Source organism: Nycticebus coucang, chromosome X (assembly GCF_027406575.1).
Source record: "Nycticebus coucang isolate mNycCou1 chromosome X, mNycCou1.pri, whole genome shotgun sequence".
Taxonomy (NCBI): domain Eukaryota; kingdom Metazoa; phylum Chordata; class Mammalia; order Primates; family Lorisidae; genus Nycticebus; species Nycticebus coucang.
Genome location: NC_069804.1, coordinates 175127095 through 175138510, shown reverse-complemented (window position 1 = coordinate 175138510; position 11416 = coordinate 175127095). Strand labels below are relative to the sequence as shown.

General features: G+C 33.8%; 1 protein-coding gene across 1 annotated transcript; it reads left to right on the top strand.

Moving 5' to 3' along the window:
• The first annotated feature begins 10564 nt into the window (after positions 1–10564).
• Positions 10565–11131, top strand: LOC128577726 (thymosin beta-4-like). Its single transcript, XM_053580032.1, has one exon. The coding sequence runs from the start codon at positions 10605–10607 to the stop codon at positions 10737–10739; it is 135 nt and encodes a 44-aa protein (XP_053436007.1). The 5' UTR covers positions 10565–10604; the 3' UTR covers positions 10740–11131.
• Positions 11132–11416: the final 285 nt, after the last annotated feature.

The window sequence follows — 11416 nt, the reverse complement described above, 5'->3', positions numbered from 1 at the left end:
ATGAAAAAAAAATTAAAGGGGAAAAATGTATCAATTATATATTTATTAACTTTTATAGTATTTAAACATTAATATTAAAAATTTAAATTAATTTAATATCAAAATTTAAAAAATTTAAAAATAGTATTCTCTTTTTAGCAGAGAATCATCATTTCTTAGGGACTGATCATATTTATCAGCTCCCACCCCCAAATTCATATATTGAAACCTGAACCCCCAATATGATGTTATTTGGAGGTGAGGTCTTTGGAAGGTAATTAGGTTTAGATGCAGTCACAAAGACAGAGCCCCCACAATGAAAGTGCCTTTCTAAGTACAGGAAGAGACATAAGAGGGCACACATCTGCAAACCAGGAAGCAAGCTCTTACCAGAATCTAACCATGCTGGAAATACTTAACCTGAGACTTCCCAGCCTCTAGAACTATGAGAAATGTGTCTGTGGTTTAAACCACAGGGAAGACATCATATTAAAGTATAAAATGTAAATGTTTTTCTATAAAATCAAATTTTGAATCTTTACAAATTGAGTTTGAGTAAAAATACCAAGGCTTCTGGTTTCAGTTCCAATATGTAAAGAGCTTAGAAGTTGCCACGCTATTCTTAAAACAAGAAAAATTTGAATACACTGAAAATCAATCAACTTTCTTGGAACCATCAGAGATTTGAGATATCAGGGCAAATTGCTATCCTGAAATCTAGAGAAACAAGTCGAATGCTGAGAGCCAGTCACAGTCAAGATTTCCTTACCTATAACAAAGCACTGGAATTATAAATGGGTAGGAACAATTAAATGGTAATTTTGACAAATTACTGGAGGCTAAGTGTTGTCCTGTGGGAGAATGAGAAATTCTTGTGGGCCACAGTCATAGAATTCCTGTATACTTTCGTGGTTTTAATTTTCACCCGGTTCTGATGTGTATTAGTGTGTATTAGTTTTCTAGAGCTGTCATAACAAAATACCACAGACTACAGGGCTTAAACAACAGAAATTCATTTTCTCAGAGTTCCGCAAGCTGGAAGTGTGAGATTGAGGTCTTTCTAGGTTTGGTTTCTTCTGAAGTCTCTACTCAGCTTGAAGATTACTGTCTTCTTGCTGTGTCCTCGCATGGACTTTTTCTGTGGGCATGTGCCCCTGGTGTCTATGTGTATTAATCTTCTCTTTTCATAAGGGCACCAGTGACATTAGATTAGGACTCAATCACATGACATCGTTTTACCTTAATTATCTCTTTAAAGGCTGTGTCTCCAAACACAGTTACCTTCTGAGGTACTGGGGATTAGGGATGAAAGAAATGAATTTGGGAGAGGGCAAAATAATACATGGTTCATAATACATGGTGAAAAGCTAAGAGAAATGGCTCTGGCATGGAAATAGAAAAAGTAATCATTTTGAGATCTATCTATAACAAAGGCCTACTCTCCACGTGAAGAATTTATCTAAATTTGTTTTTTCTGATAATCTTTGTTTTTTCAAAATATTAAGGGGGTACAAATGTTTTTGTTATCTGAACACATTGCATAATGGTGAAGTAAGAGTTTTTAGTGTGCCTGGCACTAGAATAGCATACATTATACCTGACTGGAAAGTTTTTCTCTCTCACTCTCTTCCCGTCCTCCCCCCCATCCCCATGTTTATTCCCAAAGACTTTTTTCTCTTTGTGCCTGGGTGTACTCATAATTTAGCTCCCCCTTATAAGTCAGAGTATGTGGTGTTTTTTTTTTTTTCTTTCCCATTCCTGAGGTGTTTCATTGAAAATAATAGTCGCCACATCCATCCAAGTTGTTGCAAATTACATTATTTCATTTCCTTTTATAGCTGAGTAGTATTCTGTGGCATATCTCTCTCTCTCTCTCTCTCTCTATCTATCTATCTATCTATCTATCTTACACACTTTTTTATCCACTCATATGGATGGACGCTTAGGTTGATTCCATATGCTCACAATTGTGAACTACACTGCAATTAACATTTGAGTGCAGGTATCTTTTTCAGAAGATGACATTTTTTTTTCCTTTGGGTAGATACACAGTAGTGGGATTACTGGATTGAACAGTAAATCTACATTTATTTTGTTGAGGAATCTCCATACTATTTTCAATAAAGGTTGTATTAATTCAAAGTCCCACTAGTAGTGTGCAAGTGCTTCTTTCTCTCTGCATCCACGCCAGCATCTATTGTTTCCTCACTTTTTAATCATGGCCATTTTGATAGGGGTAAGTTGGTATCTTATCATCATTTTAATTTGTACTTTCCTCATGATTAGTGACATTGAGCATTTTTTCATATTTGTTGGCCATTTATCTATTTTCTTCTGAAATAGTTCTTTTCATGTCTATTTCTTACTTTTTGATGGGGTTGCCTTGCTGATTAGTTTCAGTTCTTTGTAAATTCTGGGTATTAAACCTTTTCCAGATGTATAGTTTGCAAATATTTTCTTCCATTCCATGGTTGTTCATTATTTTCTTTCCTGTACAGAGCTTTCGACGTTAACTCAAAATTTTCTTTCCTGTACAGAGCTTTTGACGTTAACTCAATTTATTTCTTTTTGGTTGTTTCTATATTTGTCTTTTGCATCTTAGTAAGAAATTATTCACCTAGGCCAATATCTAGAAGAGATTTTCCTATTTTTTCTTCTAGAATTTTTATGACTTCATGCCTTGCTTTAATTCTTTCATCTATCTTGAATTATTTTTTTTTTTTGAGGCAGACTCTTACTTTGTCACCCTCGGTAGAGTGGTATGGCATCACAGCTCACAGCAACCTCAAATTCTTGAGCTCAAGCAATTCTCTTGCCTCAACCTCCCAAGTAGCTGAGACTACAGTGCCCACCGCAATGCCCAACTATTTGTAGAGATGGGGTCTTTCTCTTGCTCAGGCTGGTCTTGAACTCCTGAGTTCAGGCAATCCACCATGCCTGGCCTCAAATTAATTATTTTTCATTATTTATTAATTTCTTAATTAAATCATAACTGTATACATTACTGCATTTATGTGATACAACATGCTGATTTTATATACAATTTGGAATGCTTACATCAAACTGGTTAACATAGTCTTCACCTCACTTACTTAATTATTGTGTTAAGACATTTATAGTCTACTCTTAATAAATTTGACAAGTACCCTTGCAATATGCACCCTAGGAGAGGTCCTACCAATTACCCTCCCACACTTTCATATAAAAGGTAAGACAAAATTATAGTCCAGGATGAAAGAGGGAAGAGGAGGGGGAGGAGAGGAGGGAAGGTGGATGGAGGGAGGGTAATTGGTGGGACCTCACCTAGGGTGTATATTGCCAAATTGATTTTTTATATTGTAATAGATGGGTTCCTGCTTCCTTTCCTGAATGTATTTTGTTGTTTGCATGGTCAAAGATCAGTTACTCATCGGAATATGGTTTTATTTCTGGGTTCTCAATTCTCTTTCATTAGTCTAAGTGCTCAACTTTTATATCAATACCATGCTGTTTTGTAACTATAGACTTGTAGGATAATTTGAAGTCAGGTAATATGATGCCTTCAGATTTGATTTTTTTGCTTAAGATTGCTTTGGCTATTCAGGCTCTGTTTTGGCTCCGAATGAAGCTTAGAATTATTTTTTCTAGATCTGTGAATATGACATTGGTATTTGATGGGACTAGCCTTGAATCTATAAATAACTTTGGGCAGTGTGGAGATTTTAAGGATATTGATTCTACCAGTCTTTGAGAAAAGTGATATATTCCCATTTGTTTGTGTCACTTTTAATTTCTTTCATCAGTGTTTTGTTGTTCTCCTTGTAGAGACCTTTAACTTCCTTGGTTAAGTATATTCCAAAGTAAGTTATTTCTTTGCATGTATTGTAAATTGTATTGAGTCCTTGATTTGACTCTTAGCTTCACTGTTATTAATATATTGAAATACTACTAATTTCCAAACAATGTACATTGATTTTGTAACGCGAAACAAAATACCACTCCAGGACTCTTTTCTTGGAGGTTTTAGCACTTTTGAAATACAAGATTATATCATCAGCAAACAGGGATAGTTTGACCTCTTCCTTTCTGACTTAGATGCCCTTTATTTCTTTCTCTTGATTGATTGCTTGGCTAGAATTTCAGTACTATATTGAATAAAAGTGGTGACAAAGGGCACTCTTGTATTATTCCAGTTCTTAGGGGGAATTCTGTTAACTTTTCCTCACATGCTATGATGTTGGCTGTGGGTTTGTCATATATGGCTTTTAGTATTTTAGGTGTGGTCCTTATAGGCCTAGTTTTTGAAGGATTTTATCATGAAGAGGTGCTTGATTTTATTGACTGTTTTTTTCTGCATCTGTTGAAAAGACTAAATGGTCTTTGTTTATGTGATGAATCACATTAATTGACTTACCCATGGCATCATATCTAGAAGTCTTCTATAACTCTACTTCCTCTCCACTAAGATAGAACTAGGTATTTTAAAATATGTTTCCATATTTTCAATGCTTATTTCTTTCATAAAATCACACATGTATATAATAAGTTTATTATACTATCATTTGATTCTAAATTCATTACAGACAGGAAATATTTTTGTATCCCCATATTTGCCATAGTTCTTGACCCATAGTAAGCTTTCATAAATGTTTGTTGAATATGTGAATAAATACATGAGAGGAAGTGAGGTTCCTCTACAATAATTAAGACACCCTGACTCTTAACTTTGCCCAAATCTTCAGCATTCAGTAGTATATTCGATGTGTACAGTCTATCATTAATGACACTGAGAACGTATCTTTAGCTAATAAAAGTAAATGAAAATTTTCAATAGTTATAGCTCTTGCTTTTAGTCAAAGAATCTCCTTTATTTTCCCCAAGGTCTTTTTCTATACGTTCTTCCACAATATGAGGGGCTAGGGATTCCAAATCCATTAAGGAGAGGCCACTGAGGCTATCTAGGTTTCCAACATGACATTTAAACCATTTCTATTTATAATCTTTGTTTAAAATCGACTTCTTTCTAATCTCTTTTCAAAATTTTTGTTCATTATCTCTTAATGACTATAAAATGTGTCACATAAAAAAGCCTTTAAAATAAATTTATGAGTCTGTTCTGTTGAGATAGCAAGGAGCTGCATTTTATAAACCATGGCCTTTACAAAAGGCTTTCCCGCCATCTGCTTTTAATATTTAATTTGCTTTTAGTTTTGCATAGGGGTCTCAAAACAAAAATCAAGTCACTGTTATTATTATGACTATCAGCTTCATTTCAGTTTAGGATTTTGATCTTGTTATTAAAAATTAGTGATTATGTATTCTTTTTATTGCGCAATAGTCATTAATAAGCCACATTCTTGGGTAACTACTAACTTTGGCAAAGGAGAAACAGATGTTTTAAGATTAAAATGTTAAAGAAAGAAGCAGAATAGTCACTTTAATTTTTTTCCTGTGTGATGTCTTGCAAGCAGGACTCATATTTTCTTGTAAGTAAATATTTATGAAGTACCATACTGAATATGTCCTCTTTCCAAACACTGTGCTTTATAATATTAGAAATGTGAAAGTTCTAAGGCATAGTTTTAAAATTGTTCTAGGTATTTTTTAAGCTGAAGAGAGATTTTTGTAATTAGCTTTATTTAATTGTACAAGTAATGCCTTATAATGATAAACGTTGAAACAATAGAGAAAAGTATGAAGTGAAATGTTAGTCTTCCTTCCTGTCATTCGGATCCCACTGTCCTCCCTTCCTGGAAACAAATGGTTAATAGTACTTTGCATAGCCTTCTAGACATCTGTGCATATCCAAGCATATGTCAGACATATGCATGTGCGCGCGTGTGCACGCACACACACACAGTGTCTCTTACAACTAAGAAACTGAGATGGTGGGGTGGCGCCTGTGGCTCAGTGAGTAGGGTGCTGGCCCCATATACGGAGGGTGGCGAGTTCAAGCCTGGCCCCAGCCAAAGTGCAAAAAAAAAAAATAGCCAGGCCTGTGGGGGGTGCCTGTAGTCCCAGCTACTGGGGAGACTGAGGCAAGAGAATGGCCTAAACCCAAGAGCTGGAGGTTGCTGTGAGCTGTGACATCACAGCACTCTACCAAGGGTGATAAAGTGAGATTCTGTCTCTAAAAAAAAAAAAAAGAGAGAGAGAGATGGTAATATACATATTTTGTATATTAAATTTTGCTTTTTTACTTTCCAAATCAGAAATCGGTAGATAGATGTTAACTTCATTATTTTATTTAATCTATAAAAAAGATAGAGAGCCATGGTCTCATTTTTTCATCCAGGATGAAGTATAGTGGTGCAATCATAGCTCACTGCAGCCTCAAATTCTTAGGTTCAAGTGATCCTTCTGCCTCAGTGTCTTGAGGCAGAAACTGGGATGCCTTGTTAATTTTTATTATTTATTTATTTTTATGTAGAGACAGGGTCTCACTTTATTGCCCAGGCTGGTCTCAAACCCTTGGCTTCAAGGCACTGAGATAGGCATAAGCCACCAAATCCATCATACCTCAATCTTTTAAATATACATACAGTAAGATAATAAGTAAAGATATGTTTAAAACATATAGAATTTATGTAGAAAATGCCTCTATGATACATGAATATGAAGAGATATAAAGTAAAGGAAAATTTGATATCCAGTACTGAACAAAATGCATTGTGGAAAACCTGTCATTTATTCTCCTTAACAAATATAGACCTTTACTAGGAAATGGTTATAAACATATCTTGAAATTCATTAAGTAGATTATTCATTATTCATTGAGCGCCATTTAGGGCCAGGAGTCAGTACCAGTTGATTAATGTATATCATATTATTTCATGCTCGACAAACACACTACAGTCAAGTGATTTAAGAGCTGTATGACTGAGTCCTACAGTCTCTGTCTTCAGATATTTAAAATGAGAATAATTTTATTTACTCAGATGGTTTTATGTACTAATTAAATGATATACCATATACAAATACCTCAAGAGTTGTTAGGAAAATGAAATGAGCCAATGTATATAGAAGCACTCAGAACAGAGCCTGGTAAAGAGTAAGTTCTATGCAAGTTTGGTAAATAGTAGCAAACTATATATTTAGCATAACGTCATTAAAAATTATGTAAGTCACAAATTTATGCAAGGTCCTAGGGATATAATAGAATATTTTGGTCAATTTAAATTAGAGAAAGTATCTGGGGAAAATTTCACAGTATTTGTAAAGTTCTGCATTGCTTGGTTTATTACTTAAAGTGTAAATTAACTTATATTTTTTACCAGTTATACGTGTCTATTGTGTTTAAAAATAAAATATGAAAAGGCTTATAATGACAGTATGTATTCTTCTGTCTAACCCCTCTCTATACCTTAGTTCTGCTCTTAAAAGGCAATCACTTCAAACATTGTAGCTGTTTTAACTGGTATTAACTTACATGTTTATAAATAAACAACACAATGTTGAATTAATCAATGCATTACTTATTGACTATTGAAAACACATTATGGTAGCTGAAAATTTAGCCTCTTACACTTTGGTTCTTCTCCATTTCTACAGCCAGCTCCCCCATGTGATTATATTCAGAGATTTTCTGTATGAGTTGTTTATTTTTTTTATTATTTTTTATTTGGAAATTTTTATTTTTCTTACATAGTGTTCAATTAAAATGGACAAGTTTTTAGTGAAGAAACACAAATTAGAAGACAATACTAGTGCATTGAATACTGCCTCATCCAGTACATCGGCAAATACATTAAAATAAATTAGTCATCAATATAATGAAGATTATTTATCATTTCGTTCCATATGAAGTAAAGGAAATCCACTGCATCCCACATTTGTAATTTGTGGTGAAAAATTAGCAAATGAAGCTATGGTTCCCAGCTAATTAAAGAGACATTTACAATCCAGACATTCCCTCTTGTCTGAAAAGGCAATGGAATATTTCAAACGACATGTGCTCAGTAATACAAAACAAGCAAAAATATGACCCAAATATGCAATGATATCAGATAAAGCATAAGAAGTGAGTTACACAGTTTTATAAATCACAGGAAAATGAAATCTCATACAATTGCAGAATCCGTTATTTTAGCGGCCTGCTGTGCAATTATAAAAACAATGTTTGGAGAAGAATACAAAAAAGAAATTTTAAAAGTTCTGCTTTCAGATAATACAGTTTCTCAGTGTGTTAAACATTTATCTGAAAATATAGAATTTCAAGTAATATCTCACTTCAAAGAAGTAAATATGTTTGCAATTCAGTTGGATGAATCTACTGATATCAGTGGTAAGCTCCAACTTTTAGCATTCAATAGATTTTTCTATAAAGAAGGAATCATAGAACGGTTTTTATTTTGTTGTCCTCTCCAAACAACAAAAAAGGGCCAAGATATTTTTATTTGATTGATAATTACTTTAATTTTAATAACGTGTCTTGGGGTTCCTGCATGGATGGAGTCCTGTCTCTCTCTGTAAAAGGATTTATTGCACTTGTGCAAAAGAAGAATCCAAAAATTATTTTTATACACTATTTACTACACAGAGAAGTTCTAGGGTTAAAATAATTAATGCTTAAATTACAAAAGGTCCTGGATGGCACTAATAAAATAATTAACTATATAAAAAGCAGGCCATTACAATCAAAATTATTTGCAGAATTTTGTTCCTCAATAAGTGCTTCTCATACTCAGCTCTTATATGAGATGGTCATCTCCCAGAAGAGTTCTATCAAGATTTTATGAATTAAAGGAAGAAGCATCAAGTTTTATCAAAGTGCAACATTTTAAATTAGGTGATTTACTTTGTGATGAGTTTTAGTGTAATGGAGTTACATTTCTTCCAGATTTATTTCACTGTTTGAATATTTTTAATCAGAGTATACCATGGAATACTATTCAGCCATAAGAAAAGACGGAGACTTTATACCTTTTGCATTTACCTGGATGAAGTTGAAATGCATTACTCTTACTAAAGTATCACAAGAATGGAAAAACAAGTGTCCAATGTACTCAATACTAATATCAAACCAATATATAAACAACTACAAGTCCACAGGAAAGCAAAACACAAATATAGTCTAGGAAGGGGGAGGAGAAAGGAGGGAAAGGGGATGAGGAGGGAGGGTGATTGGTGGGATCTCACCTAATGTGCACAGTGTAAGTGTATTAAGCACACCTGCTGGTGAAGGGCTCAGCTACAACTTGAACTTTACCTTAGAAATTAAAACAATCTAACCTGAACATTCTCACCCTCATATCAATATGAAATAAAAAAGAAAAGAGTATGCAGGGAAATCGTGAAGATAGTCTCACATTTACAGATAAAATTAATGCTTTCAGAGAAAATTACTGCTCTAGAAGGAAAAGATTAAAAGAGAAAATACAGTAGAAATAATTGTACTATCAAAAAGGTGTAAACATGATTAAAATCTCATTGAACAAATTTTACAAACTTTAGATTTTTGTACACACTTTTTGAAAAATATTTTCCTATATCTACACTTGACATAAAGTGTCTGGATTAGGTGAGAAATCCTTTTGTTTTAAGTGCATATATGTGAGCAAATTCAAATCATACACACCAGGAAGAGTTAACAGAAATAAGAAGTGACAGAAGATTGCAATCAAAATATTCGACAACAGATGTTACAGTTATTTCAAGAGTGAAATTCCAAATATTACATAAAAAGCAATATGGAAATACTTCTTCCATTCTTAATGTTATATTTTTGTGAAGTGAGCTTTTCTGCAATGTATAATATTTAAAAAAAAAAAAGTACATCATGGCTGGAATCCTTAGAAGAAGATTTAAGAGTATGCTTGTCCAAAATTCAACCTTGCAAAGAAGATATTCTAAAAAGTCAAGCTCGGGTATCTTCTTAAATGTTACCTCACACTAAACAGAAAATAAATATGTATACTTTTTTAAAAGGATTTTGATTGTTATCTGTTTATTACAAATTATAATAAATTATTTTGTTTATTTCTTGCATTGATGTTGCATTTCGTTTGTGTTAATAAATAAATCAAAAAAGGTATATTCTTTTTGTTACATTTTTTGAATAAGAAAATTTAAGTGTGTTGCAAAAGTTTAACTATAGGTTCAAGTGTGCCATGAGGAAAAAACAGGTTGAAAAACACAGCCTTATAATCTGCAGTAGGCACAGTACTGCCCTATAAAGCATACATAATGTCCACTATTCTAATTTCCTATAATTTCTCTCTGTTCCTAAATTGTCAGGTCTGTGAAGCTAGAGCCTTTTATATTCCTTTAATATGTTTGACAGAACATTAGAAGCATAGGAAAATTGTCTTCATTAAAGAAAGAGTAAGAAAGAAACGGGAAAAAAAAAAGTAAAGTCACTTCCTATAGGACAGGATGCAGTTCTTTCTATTTTCCACAATCAGGATGCCAATCTAGGTAATATCCTGCCAAAATAGGCTATTAAAGTAGTTTTATCCTCTTTGTGGACAACTTTAAACAGTGACAAATTTAGCTGAAAATCCATTTGTAGATTAAATTAAGATGAGTCTCTTTGGCTCTTGATCTGTGTGTTATGATTAAAATTAAAACATTTTCGATTCGGCGGTTGCCTCTGCGCAGATCGGACTCTTCTAGCTCTCGCATCTCGCTCCGCTTCCTCCGCGACCATGTCGGACAAACCCAATATGGCTGAGATCCAGAAATTCGGGAAGTCAAAATTGAAGAAGACGGAAACGCAAGAGAAGAATCCCCTGCCTTCCAAAGAAACGATCGAACAGGAGAAGCAAGCAGGCGAGTGGTAATGAGGCGAGCGCCGCCGATATGCACTGGACATTCCACAAGCATTGCCTTCTTATTTTACTTCCTTTAGCTGTTTAACTTTGTAAGATGCAGCGAGGTTGGATCAAGTTTAAATGACTGTGCTGCCCCTTTCACATCAAAGTATCCAGAACTACTGACAACCAAGGCCACACCGGCCTCTACCATCTGCCTGTCTGGCTGGCAGGGAAGGGAAAGAACTTGCATGTTGGTGAGGAAAGAATTGGGGTGGGACGACAGTGAAATCTAAAGTTAAAACTAAGCTGGCCCCAGGGTTTCTTGCAGGCTGTAAAATACAGTTTAATCTGAGTGCCATTTTTTTTCTTTCAAATGATTTTAATTATTGGAATGCACAATTTTTTTTTATTAATGCAAATAAAAAGTTTTAAAACCTCAAAAAAAAATTAAAACATTTTCAGCCATTTTGTATTGTTGGTAATTTAGGATTTTTGATTTAGCCTTTTTTAACGGTGATGTGTTTAAAGTCACATTACCTAAAATACATTCGTTTCCTATTATGACCTTTCAGAAATTTAGTTACATAATTAATGCTTATAATGAATGAAGTTACTGATTTTGGCTCTTCTGCAGTAGAATCTCTAAGAAAGTGCCTCATACCTATCCAATAAGGAAAAGAAAATGCTTAAATTTTTAGTACATG

Excerpts from the sequence above, each read along its gene's own strand:
- LOC128577726 (XM_053580032.1), top strand. The coding sequence starts at position 10,605 with ATGTCGGACAAACCCAATATGGCTGAGATCCAGAAATTCGGGAAGTCA.